The sequence below is a fragment of the Brachycentrus maculatus genome, unplaced genomic scaffold, assembly GCF_059751285.1.
Source record: "Brachycentrus maculatus isolate JH-2025_06_01 unplaced genomic scaffold, ASM5975128v1 h1tg000032l, whole genome shotgun sequence".
NCBI lineage: Eukaryota > Metazoa > Arthropoda > Insecta > Trichoptera > Brachycentridae > Brachycentrus > Brachycentrus maculatus.
This window is the reverse complement of record NW_028280786.1, coordinates 1,080,595-1,093,693: the sequence shown is the minus strand read 5'-3', so window position 1 is coordinate 1,093,693 and position 13,099 is coordinate 1,080,595. Positions and strand designations below refer to the sequence as shown.

Genomic DNA, 13,099 nt, shown 5'->3' with positions numbered 1-13,099 from the left:
ATTTTCATTCCACTTTTTTTAATTCTTCTGATTTTTATTATTGTTAAAATATTTGTCCGCCTCTGTAGTATAATGGTCAGCATGCTCGGCTAACATTCTGGAGATCCCGGGTTTGATTCCCAGGGGGGGTCAAATAAATATAAGTGATTTTTTCACTGTAATATTTATTCAATACATATTACCCTGGACTGGTACCTGAAGCGGAGGGCTGATCACTTTTCCTTCATGTGTAAACGATCAAGATAACACTGTGTTTATATGAAGCAGTGCCCTATGCACCATTGGGGTGCGGATAAGGGTTTCATAAAATAAGAACAAAAAAATAAAAATAAAACTTGAAATTCACGCTTAAATCAAAAATATCAGTTTAATAAAAATATCTAAATTGTCACTCAGTAAATGAGCTAGTAGTACAGGGTGGCGCAAAATTAAACACCCTATTGGAATATGTTATAATTTTTACAAATGGCGTCGTACGCCAATCATATTTGACATTTGTGAACTAGACAGCTGCAGCACACAAACAGATTGATAAAACGGGAGCAAATTTGTATCAACATCATATTTTCCACTTAATAGAAAAAAATTGTAAAAGTGCAAATAAAGATTTCCATCACTCAAAATCTTTTTTTTTTTTATTTAGTAAAAAAGTTATTCAAAAACTTAATTGGATGATGAATTTTGCACCACTCAAAATATTTTTGTATACTGCAGCTGCTTAGTTCAAAAATGTGAAATACGATTGATGTACGACGCCATTTGTAAAAATTATAACATCTTCTGATAAGGTAATTAATTTTGCGCCACTCTGTAGAAAGCTTATGTAGTTAGTAGAATCCAATATTATTACATGTACACTGATAATTGCAACATGTAACAATAAACTAAACAGTTGATAATCTTCAATATTCTTACAACGTCAATGGTAATGTGGATGGTATTTCAAATTGCTGTTTTTTTTTTTCGTTGAAAGTTTCAACACAATTAATGGATGTTATGTACATATTTATGTGGATTGGATATGCAATATTCCTTACAGCCACAATGGTTTTACTTGGCTATAAATGGTAAGTCACTTGAATAATATTAAATAATAACATTAATTGTGCAAATGAAACCACCTTTTTAATGCTTATTTTTTTTACCTGCCTATTATTGAAGTTATAACTCTTAGAATGGTGTAATTTATTTTCTGAGACTTATTTTTAACAACTTTGGGATTTTGAAACCGGTCGGAAGTTGAGGTTACTAAATTTAAAAAAATAATGTTTACTTACCGAACAGATATAAAGTCCCACACCATGCTTGGAATCAATGCCTTGGATGAAAAATCACATTTCGGTTATGTGAAATAGACTTTATTTCCTACTCTCTAGCAAGTGTGATTTTTACTGAAAACTTTTTTCGGGTAAGCCTGTGTTTAAAAATAAGAGTTAAGTTGTGGGAAACTAGCGTCGAATATAAAAACTCTGTCTTAGAGTCCCTAACACTAATCACTAGACCATGATCCGACTCAAAAAAATTGTCTTCAAGTGATATCCATAAATATTTCAATTCAATATTATTTTTAGGCAAGCTTAAGTGGTTTGTATTTGAAAATAGGAATCAAATTGATGCTCACATGTCAAAGAGTTTCAGAGTCCGACACCTAATCACAGGACTACAACCGTCAACTACTTTAAATGTTTTAAAATGACCATAAACACTTTGAATCACCAATAATAATTATTCTGTTATTGCTTATGCGTGGCCGTGTGACAGGAACTTTCAGAGAGGAATAATTTTAATACCACATGTATTTTTAACTGATTGTAGTTTATTTCAGTTGGGAGTATTTTCGCAAGCGTTTCGGATGTAATACTCTCCATAGTATGGAAGTTACGGTACAATCGAGTACAACAGCTAGTAACAGTTTTACTTATATTCCTTCGCCTAAAGCTGACTATCTGTTACCCCCGGGAGTTAATGATGGTTTATCGGAATTTGAGTATGCTATTTTCTTATATATTTTTTTAAAACTGATTAATGCAAATCCACCAAGAACCAATTAATTTAATGAGGTACTTAAAGAAAGAAAACAAAGACAAAGTCAAATTTGCAGAGTTGCTACATTGTATAAGAGCAGATTGATGTATTTTTTATGCAAAATGGTAAAAAATAGTCATTTAAATGTTTTCAAATTTGTGAAATTATCCTTTCTCATTCATTGTTAATTTAGCGTAATACCACTAAAATATTTTACGACAGGTTTCTATAGTTGACCTGATGAAAGAATGGTACCTCCGAAACCACGCATTGTGAGTATTTAAGTGGCTTTACATAAAAATAACAATGAAGAATAAGGAGAGTGTTTATAGCTTGAAATCATTTATAGCTTGTTAATTCTTAGCATCTATAAGTTCCTTGAGATGAGTTCTCCATCGAAAGGTGACCTAGTACCAAAGTTTAATGTATGTGTGTTTTTATTTTATTTAGTGACAGTATAATGTTTGACCAGCCCATGGTATTATCATATCCAAACCCGTATTGCCGACAAAAAGCTGAATCTGGATTCACAACTGATTACCACAGTAATGATAAATATAACTCGACGGATCATTTTCCTGCATGTCACAATCTTAACCCCAAGTATCATATCGAAGATGATTCATTACAATATTTCGTAAACAGGTAATCAATGAAATTTATACTGGCTTACAACTTACTAATAAAAATAAATTGTACAATTCAACATGACATGGAGTAGTAGCGGTAGGGGCGGTCGGATTTTAAGGAACTAAAAGGAAATAACTTTCAGGAGGAAACTAAGAAGTTGAAGGCAAATTGATAATAGTAACAGATTAGACTAAAGAATATCACAATGATTCTGATAATTTTTTGTAGTTTAAAATTCAGTCAAGTCAAGCCCTGTTGAGCACATTGATATGCCTTGCGGGCCGTGGGTTAAACAAAACAATAGAAAATACATGTGCTGTCATTTTCAAAGAAAATCTAACCCTGCATCTGGGTTTAAAATGCGTGTGTATTTTTTATTTATGTGCGTGTTTAGCTACCGTGCTGGAGGTCCCGGGTTCGATTCCCAGGGGGAGGGAAATGTAAATAAATATTAGTGATTTTACATTGTAATATTTATTCAATATTATCCTGGACTGGTCCCTGAAGCGCAGGAGTGATCACCTTGCCTTCATGTAATTAATGATCAAGCACAGATCAAGATTAAACCGCGTCAATACGACGCAGTGCCTTATGCACCATTGAGTGAAGATAAGAGTAAGAAGAAGAATGATTTATTATTATTATTCAACACATCTTTAAATGAAAGACAAATATGTAATCATTTTATACTGTTTTTATTACAGTTTCAGTAAATCAGTCTTGAGTTTAAACTCCAGCGATGAGTATGATAAAAATTATTGTGAAGAATCTACAATCATACTGTTGAATTCGAATGTTCCAACGGATTCTCCTCAAAATAATGAAATTGAAGAACAATATCTACCATTTTACGAAGAATTAAAAGGTAACAGTTCTGAAGATTTCAAGAAAGATTGTCAAAACGGGCATAATTCCCAAGTTATCTCATGTCTAGTCTCTGAAGTATTATAAGTAATAACCTTTCAGTTGCTCTGGAAACAAACTATTGAATAATATAATGTAAATTATGGATGCAATGACAAAAATAATTTTATTGCAGATATTATTAACCAAACTTGTTGATTAAATGTTAACTAATGCAACATGTGTGATGTTATTTAAAGAATTCATTCAAATATTTACAAGTTGTATGTGTATTTTCAAAAATAAAAATATATTTTTAATGTTCAACAGGGTACTTTATTAACATTTTATGTAAATCAAAGTCACTATACAGTAAGATTGGCAAAATATTCAGGCAACATTTCGCTTTGCTAAAAATTGGTTTGTACTACTTAAATACTATTAACACTACTACCATTAAGCCGTTCACTCCTACAACTATGCGCTCCTAGCTCATCCATACATGAAGTCATATTGCCCACCGGTTGGTTATGTAGACTTTTAACTAAATTTTAGGTTCTGATTGATTTAGTTATACCAAGTCTTGTCAAGTGTTGGCACTAGCACCCTGCTCTGCCAGTCTGCCTTCCATGAACATATTTTTATTTCCAGTCGCTATTCAGAGCACCATTTATTATATTCCCTGCGCTTATTCTTCTCTCAGTATCTATGTTATTTAGATTTCAAATTATGTCCATTATATTTCCTAGTATAAATTAGAAAAAATTATTCGTCTGAAGAATGCTATTTTGGCTTCTAGTACCGTTAATTATCTGCTCACTTTATTGAAGCATTACTGCCTTCTTGATTTTCTACATTCTCTTCATCTTTATGGTCACCGTCTTGCATTATTTTCTGCTTATTGTCATCGTTTTGGCTGCCATCAACTTCATCCGCATTTTTGTCATCACTTGTATCTTTTCCGACATTTTTATTGTATGCAACATTGGCTCCTGCATTAGTACTACCATTTTTATCACCGTCATCATCACCACTGCTATCTTGTTCACTGGTTTTATCATCGTCACTCTTTGGTTGATTTAATTTGGCCTTTTTGGCTTTATCTCTAGCTATTTGCTTCTTCTTCAATCTCTTGGCCCTCTTTTTAGCTGTTCTTTCTTCTGCCAATTTTTTATTATCTTCTAATTTTTGATGATAATTATCATCCAGTATTTCCTAAAAAAGATTAACATTTTTAGTTAATTTATTTATTATAATAATTTTTATTATACATACTTACGTAACATAGGATAAAACTAACTCTTAAAAATACGTATGGATAATAGGAAGGCAAAACTAAACTAAACTTTTTCCTTCCACGGATGAAAACTAATTTTTATATCACCACTATTAATCAATAAGTAAAATTTTTAATTCCACTCCCGTGGTGTAATGGCTAGTGTGTTTAGCTAACGTGTCTTCATGTAAGTAACGATTAAGATAACACTGCATCAATATGACGCAGTGCCCTATACACCATTGGTTGTCGATAAGGGTTAAGAAGATAGAAGAAGAATTATAATAAAATATATAATAATTAATACATTGCATCAATTATTTATAAATTACATAAAAGTACTACATAAGGATTTTAAAGATTCTTTTTATCAACAATTCATTTTATTTGATAGTACTCAAACACTGTACTTATCTTTTAAGGGTGATATATTACATTTAAGATTTCTTTATGGATTTAAACAAGCATAGTAACGATTATGTTAAGGGTTTTTTTTAAATCAATTTATTTGATAGTAAAACATTTAAACTTGATAATACCATATTGGCGGGAATTAAAACCAAGATACCAGTTGAACACTTAGGCGTACAGCAGTTAAATTTCACTTTTTTTTTTACTTAACCTTTTAAACATTTCCCCACAAACAACCTCCCATATAAAAGCATACATCTCAAAACACAAATTCATCTACCTAATTCGGTAATTTTACTTAACTTGCTGACTTATTCGATAGTAGCTGTCCAATTATGTCACTAGAAGACGGACCCGTTGACAACAGAAGCTAAAAGCTTGGGTGGGAAGAGTGACATATCCCTGTTTCCCCCCATCTCCAGATTCTACAAACCCCTGATGAAAGCTAACTGCCGGTGGAATAAGGCACCCAGAGAAAAAGAATTGAAACTTATTTATTTACCTTTTCCCCTTTTTCCTGTATGAACTTTTGCCTAGAATATTCTTTTCTACGTAAATGTCTGTAAACATGGAATTCTCCAGATCCTGCTCCAGCACTTGATCCCATCACGTTCCTCACGAAATCCGGAGCTGATGGCATATTCTTTCCTTTTGGACGCTCAGGAATTATAATAGGCTTTTCCTAAAACATGAAAAATAAATTAAGTATTGTATGTAATGGAAAATCGTCTTTAGAGGGATCGTGTTAAACTAAAATGAACTGTGTCAATATTAAAAATATAGAATTACACCATCCTCCGATAACAAACTTATCAAGAGGATGGGGGAAATGGCAGGTTTTTAAAAATTTCTGATATTAAAATAATAATGCATTTTTGCGAGGCATTAAGTACCGATGTTTTCCAGATTTTATGAATTTTTTCTCTCTTTTTATTGTATATTTAAATTAACAGAATTTTTAACAACTTTTAAAACTGATTTAGATACACAAAGGTTTTCCATCTAGTATTTCGTTTTTCGTATCAAATATTTTATTTATAATGGATTATTTGCTCATATTTTTTAATTTTAAATAAAATCTCTATTAGTCCTTTTTTGCGTCGTAATCCCTAAACCGTGGGCCTGCACAAAGACCAACATCACAATTTCGGCAGAAAGCGGAATATTTTCGGAGAAGTGCCGACCAGTTAGCCTTAGGGGACTCGGTTCCGTCGAAGGACGACCCCCTTTGGTACTGAATGTTTCACTGTGGTATTTCTCTATCAGCTGCTGTACCCTACAGTATTACCCGCTTTGAGCTTCTTATCTTCCAATTACTTTATAAAATAATATGGTAAAATCAGTTTGAGCTTTCTTCGCTGGGGTGCCCGTACCTGGTACGGGCAAATCCGCAGAAGCCCATTATTTTGTTCCCATACAGGTGTGGGCAAATCCACAAAGGCTCTTTTTTTGCCCGCATGTGGTAGGGTCCAAGAGTTATTATTCAGTCAAATAAATTATTAAATTAATGGCATTTTTCATTCAGGTTCCAGGTAAATTCAGATTGTAGTTGAGCAATAATATTTAGACCAGAAAAGTGGAAAACTAATTCAAGCACCTAATCTTATTTAATTGTACATGTCAACTTACTGGGTTTTTCATCAATTTTTCCAGCCGCAATCGTTGCAAGTCTGCTGGCCCTTTTACTACTCTAGGCTTTTCATCAGGATCTATACGCGATTTACCTTTATTCTTTTTCTCATCCATGTTAATGTTTTTGCTTTGAGCAATGTTTCAGGTTATTAATGAAAAGCGGTTTATAGAATAACTTAATGAAAACAGTTAAATAAATTTCCACAATTTATAAAACTTACGAAAACCTCTAAATTAATTACAAAACTGCTTTATAACGCGATATTCGTATCGTCTTAGCGAGGCGACATCGATACTTCGCTTGATTTTGCTGTCATATAACCGTATAGACAATTTATAAAATTGTGTCATTTTAAAACATAGACAATAGATATTATTATAAAGTAAGAACTTTTTGTATGGCAATCATTTTAATGTCACCTTGAGAAGGTCAAATCACTCGTCCTCTACTCCTCTGTACTTGGTTTTGTGGAGTGCACGGCAGCCGGTTATTTAACATTTTGGTCGTAAGTGTTCTTCTTTTCACCATTTTTTCACCACTTTTATATAACATTTTCCATAATTAATTTACTCCGAATTGATTCATGAACATTTTGACATTCTGAAAGCTTACCGGCTGAATCGAAATACACATTATATACTTACTTTCGCCTTCACTAGTTTATTTATTTAACAACTGAATGAGTTTTAATAGGTACCTATTGTTAAATAGTCTTAATGTAAAATGAACTTATGGTTGACGTAAATTTAATGCAACAAAAAGAAAATACTGTATAAGTACTTGTTCTTCACACACCTTTTTTATTCTATTGATAAGTAATTGCTGAATAAAATAAAACATTAAAACAATTTTTTGTGAAACTTTTTACAGTATTTTATTATTTTTGATATTTTCAATACTTTGCCATTAAATTTGTCAATTATTTCAAATAATAGAAAAGTTTTACTCGTTTCCCTGTGCCATATTAGCAATCAGAAGGATTATGATGAAATTGAATTCATACATTTGTATAATATCACTAACCTCTTTATTAATAGTGTTTCGCTATTCATTTTCAGATTACTAAGTAATATATTCAAGATGCCAATCAAGAGTATCGTAGCCCGTCAAATTTATGACTCCCGCGGTAATCCTACCGTTGAAGTTGATCTGGTAAGTTCATCTTTTTAAAATGTACATACTGCATGCATGAATCCATGTACTATATGGAGATCATATTCTTTCAATTTATAAACAGGACACTGGATATGAGGGAGGAAGGGGGTTCATAAAATTATTATTATATTATTAATATTATTAGTAATATTTTTGCAGAAAGTAAATTAGACAATTTTTACTATTGCCAATTGCACATACAATTTTTGTACCTTGTATTTAAATTACCAAAGTATAGCTTACACTCTTGCCTCTCTAGTATTGACATGTAAAATGAATAATTTGTTTTATCCTCCCTAAAATATGTGTTGAAAATTTATATCTTAATATATATTTTTGCATTGTTTTGATAGGAAATTGTAAAATGTGTGGTGGTATTCTGACCTTTAGGTGACCTTATAAAAATAAATGATTTTAAAATTAGAATATCAGCTACAGCATGATACAAAATAATTATTTACTAATGATATTCACAGTACATTACATGTACATTAGTGATAAGTGTTTTTTTCTTCTTTAATCTCTTTCTGCATCGATGGTGCATCGGGCTCCACATAAAATATAAAATAGATTTTATTTATTGACATAACAGTTTATTTTGCTTAGCTAAGGAAAATAAATTTCAAGGTATTTAATACCCACAAAAATATATGGGAATAGCAGAATTCAATGTAAACTTATTGGATTCTTATAAGATACCAAACACGATTTCTTAATAATATTATATTCGATTAATTAATAATACAAATATTCATTGATAAGTATTAAATATTGTAAAAAAATAGTATAAGTCATCTATATGATATATAGTCAGTTTTGGATAAAAATTAAAAAATATATTGCCCTCCGATCGAATTTTAGCAAACAGCTATCATGAATTTAACTTTCAATTGAGAAATAATAAGGTGTGTGTGTTGTCGGGTAGGTGACCGAGTTGGGACTCTTCCGTGCTGCCGTACCCTCCGGAGCGTCCACCGGCGTGCATGAGGCCCTCGAACTGAGGGACAATGACAAGGCCAACTACCACGGCAAGGGAGTCCTCCAGGCCATTGGCCATGTCAACGCCACCCTCGGGCCTGAACTGCTCAAGCAGGGCTTTGAGGTCACTCAGCAGACTGAGGTAATCTTACCTTCATATTTATACACGCTGTCCAGTCTGGAATTGGCCATCACTATGGTGAAAGTCTCTCTGTCACTCAGTATCTAGATCAATTCCTGCAATCCTGGTCCAGTCACTCATATTTTCAACCTAAGATAGTTTTTATCTTCTGTCTTTTTGACGTTTTCTGTCTTTTTTAGTAAATAAATTTTGATGGATGTACAATTATGGCCCTTAAAGCCAAATATTGAAGTTATTGAGTTTCTTTTCAGATTGACCAGTTCATGATCAACCTGGATGGAACTGAGAACAAGTCCAAATTTGGAGCCAACGCCATCCTCGGAGTGTCTCTGGCAGTGTGCAAAGCCGGTGCTGCCAAGAAGGGAGTACCGCTGTACAAGCACATCGCCGACCTGGCTGGCAACAACAACATCATCTTGCCCACGCCCGCTTTCAATGTCATCAACGGGGGTTCCCACGCTGGCAACAAGCTCGCCATGCAGGAGTTCATGATCCTCCCAACCGGTAAGCCAACACTTATCTTTAACTTTTTTCTCGAAGAGTCTACGGTAAGATTAATTGAAATGGTCTCGATACAAGTCAAACACCAATACGAATCATCACAATATTCTCCTATTGTGATGGTCTCCGAATTTTATCAGTTGCTTGATCTCTTCCTTAGAAAAGCTCTGAACATGATACTAAATTACAGAAAACATGCAGATGGCTTGTTTGACCATAGGTGATTAGCGGATAGTTCATTCGTTGAGAATTATTATCTCGCCAAAAGATTTAAACTAATACATACATATAAAACCATATCGGCTGTCCAAACTCAAAACACAGTAAGGGACATTTTTTTTGTAGTATGTTTTTGTTTGCATTTCTGGACTAAGTAGATTCCACTTTGGTTTGATTCTAGTTTGTACAGCCGATATGTGCATTAGTTTTGCTGATGACCTACCATGTATTTTATATTCCGCCAAGTTCAAAGTCTAGTTATTTAGTTTTCGTTACATCATTACTTAAAAATGGCATTTTGTCTATCTAGGAGCCACCTCCTTCAAGGAGGCCATGAAGATGGGCTCTGAAGTGTACCATCACCTGAAGAAAGTCATTCACACCAAGTTTGGTCTGGACGCCACCGCCGTGGGAGATGAGGGTGGCTTCGCTCCCAACATCCTGAACAACAAGGATGCCCTCTTCCTCATCACTGATGCCATCGCCAAGGCTGGGTACACCGGCAAGGTAAAGTATTTCTCATTGCAACAGATCAAAATCTTATGATTGGTTAAATCAGTACGCATTGGAACCTTACTATTTGTATGTAATTTTATTAGGTTTGCTCTCTTTTGCAGATTTTGTCATGGAGGAAGAAATTACAACAAACTTTAATCTATTTATTTTTACTTACTCTTTATTCCTAGTATTACCAGATAATAATACAGTATTGGTAATGAACAACAATATCCAAACATAGTACATATTTAACAGTCTATAGTAAAATCTGGCCATCTCAATATGTAAGATAATCACAATTATTTCCCTGGATTTTTCTGCTATACATACACAATTATTTGTAGAATTTGTGGGGGTGACACATTTGGTATTTTTTATACAATAGTTATTGTAACTATGCAGAAATTTACACAAATCTGTGAAAAATACTTTAAACCATTATTGACTATAGTATAAAAAAATTAAAATGGCAACATATGATTGTTAAAGTCATGTTTTAATTCAATCAATGTTACTTTCCTCGTAGATTGAGATCGGTATGGACGTAGCCGCTTCTGAGTTCTTCAAGGACGGGATGTACGATCTGGACTTCAAGAACCCCAACTCCAACAAGGCTGACTGGCTGAGTCCCGACAAGCTGCAAGAGCTGTACATGGAATTCATTAAGGAGTTCCCCATGGTCTCTATTGAGGATCCCTTCGACCAGGATCACTGGGACGCGTGGACCAACATCACCTCCAAAACTGACATCCAGATCGTTGGTGATGATCTTACCGTGAGTAGACTTCACAACTTTTTAAATTGATACTTGAAAAAAGCGCTTCTGTTTAGCTGCGAGCTTCAACTAGGATGGTTTTCAATGCTATTTACTTAAAGCCCAATTCTTGAAACATATTAAACAATTCATTTTTAATATTTACGTACTTGCTTCACAACAAGCACACTATCTGAATGTCACCGATGTCAACTGTTATTTTAACGATCATATTATTAGCAAAAGAATAGTTAGTATTAAAAAATATTTTTTTATGATATATCTTTGTATGTGTTGACCTTTCTTTTTGATAGTAAAGTAAATAAACCATAGACAATATATGAAATGTTTTTTTGAGGTTTATGCTTTTTTTTTCAGTGCTAATGTGAAAAATACGTTTGGTGGACTATAAATTACTATCTTATTGATTGCCAAACGAAATACAATTTAACTCGACAATCTGATAAAATATTAATTCCAAGTCGTTTTCCTTAGGTGACTAACCCCAAGCGTATTCAGACCGGTATTGACAAGAAGGCGTGCAACTGTCTGCTGCTGAAGGTGAACCAGATTGGCTCCGTCACCGAATCCATCAAGGCCCATCTCCTGGCCAAAAGCAATGGCTGGGGAACCATGGTTTCTCACAGGTTGGTTACTACATACATATTATGTGCCCTGGGAACAGCAATAAGACAGCAGAGCCAATTGAGGCGATTTACATTTATGATTTGTCATTGATGGAAAATTATGTGAATTTTGATTGAAGGCAATCTTTATCTTTGGTGTTCTCCATATATTGTTTATGGCTCTAAATCTGCTGTGGAATTACGTCATGGTTTTGTCAAGAATCAAAACCTTTAAATAAATATATAAATTAACGTTTTATATTACTAACAGAACCAGAATATAGTTTCGTGCTGACCAATTTTTCACTGTAAATTGGTATAACATTTTTTGACTATTGCAACTTGTCCAGGTCTGGGGAGACAGAGGATTCGTTCATCGCTGACTTGGTCGTCGGCCTCTCGACCGGGCAGATCAAGACCGGGGCCCCGTGTCGCTCGGAGCGCCTCGCCAAATACAACCAGATTCTCCGCATTGAGGAGGAACTTGGTGCTGCCGCTAAATACGCCGGAAAGAACTTCCGCCACCCAATTTAAATCAAATCTTTCCCTCGTCGCTATTGCATTTATAAGCCTAAACTTATACACTATCAGTAATCTTTCATTCTGTGCGTTGTATTATATTATAATATACATAGCATCATTAGCGTACATCTCATTAGCTACTTAGTATGTATGTTTTACCTGTTACAAAAAAAATAAAGACGTTTTTGATGGTGTAGTCTCTAAAATACACTATGTACTACTCTGTAGGTGTTTCATGGTTTGTAATACTACTGGTCTGGTCATTTTTTCCATGATTTTTGCTATAGTTTTGTGATATAGGAGTATGTGGTTCTATTTTAGGCTACCCCATGTATTAATATTTATTTTTAATAAATTATCCATACTATTGATAACTTTTGTTCAGTCTATTGAATAGAGTGTAATAATTGTTGGACATTTAAATTGTGCGCACCTTTGAATGAAATTATAAATAAATGTTGAATGAATTGTGTTTTGTTTTTCTTATCCTTTTTCCCAATTATTTTTAGTATATATATATAGAATTTTCATTGCAAACCGTATTGACGATAATGGCCAAACAGAAAAAAATTCGTTGAGGGTTTTTTTTATAGCGAAACCTTGTTTTTTCTTTAAAAAAAAATCGATTGACTTATTTTTAATCTCCTAACTCCACAAAATCTGAATCAATGAGCTTATAATATCCGTAAATCTGTAAGACGGTATATGGATCAGTGCTTGTGAAAGACATTCAAATGAAATTGTGATTTGGTCACTCAATCAATGTATATGAACAGATCTGTTATTCACAAATGACCCATGCCTAATTCAAAAATATAAGTTTAATATTGAATATAAAATAAAGAAAGGTGTGTTGAGATGGTTTGGACATGTAGAACAAATGAGT

At 33.4% G+C, this 13,099-nt stretch overlaps 2 protein-coding genes and 1 long non-coding RNA gene across 3 annotated transcripts; 2 read left to right on the top strand and 1 right to left on the bottom strand.

The window, feature by feature from the left end:
• The first annotated feature begins 899 nt into the window (after positions 1 to 899).
• LOC148312801 (uncharacterized) lies at positions 900 to 3,739 on the top strand. Its single transcript, XR_015838784.1, has 4 exons — positions 900 to 1,067; positions 1,826 to 1,987; positions 2,476 to 2,670; positions 3,360 to 3,739. It is a non-coding gene; the product is annotated as an uncharacterized LOC148312801 (long non-coding RNA).
• A 72-nt stretch (positions 3,740 to 3,811) lies between these two features.
• Positions 3,812 to 7,136, bottom strand: LOC148312800 (uncharacterized). Its single transcript, XM_088273129.1, has 3 exons — positions 6,815 to 7,136; positions 5,688 to 5,867; positions 3,812 to 4,713 (listed from the first exon to the last, which is right to left on the bottom strand). The coding sequence occupies exons 1-3, from the start codon at positions 6,929 to 6,931 to the stop codon at positions 4,315 to 4,317; spliced, it is 696 nt and encodes a 231-aa protein (XP_088129255.1). The 5' UTR covers positions 6,932 to 7,136; the 3' UTR covers positions 3,812 to 4,314.
• A 137-nt stretch (positions 7,137 to 7,273) lies between these two features.
• On the top strand, positions 7,274 to 12,421 carry Eno (alpha-enolase). The gene is made up of 8 exons (XM_088273119.1): positions 7,274 to 7,323; positions 7,877 to 7,970; positions 8,899 to 9,093; positions 9,345 to 9,597; positions 10,124 to 10,320; positions 10,838 to 11,086; positions 11,561 to 11,712; positions 12,042 to 12,421. Exons 2-8 carry the CDS (start codon positions 7,899 to 7,901, stop codon positions 12,223 to 12,225), a joined length of 1,302 nt encoding a protein of 433 aa, XP_088129245.1. The 5' UTR covers positions 7,274 to 7,323; positions 7,877 to 7,898; the 3' UTR covers positions 12,226 to 12,421.
• The last annotated feature ends 678 nt before the right edge of the window (positions 12,422 to 13,099 follow it).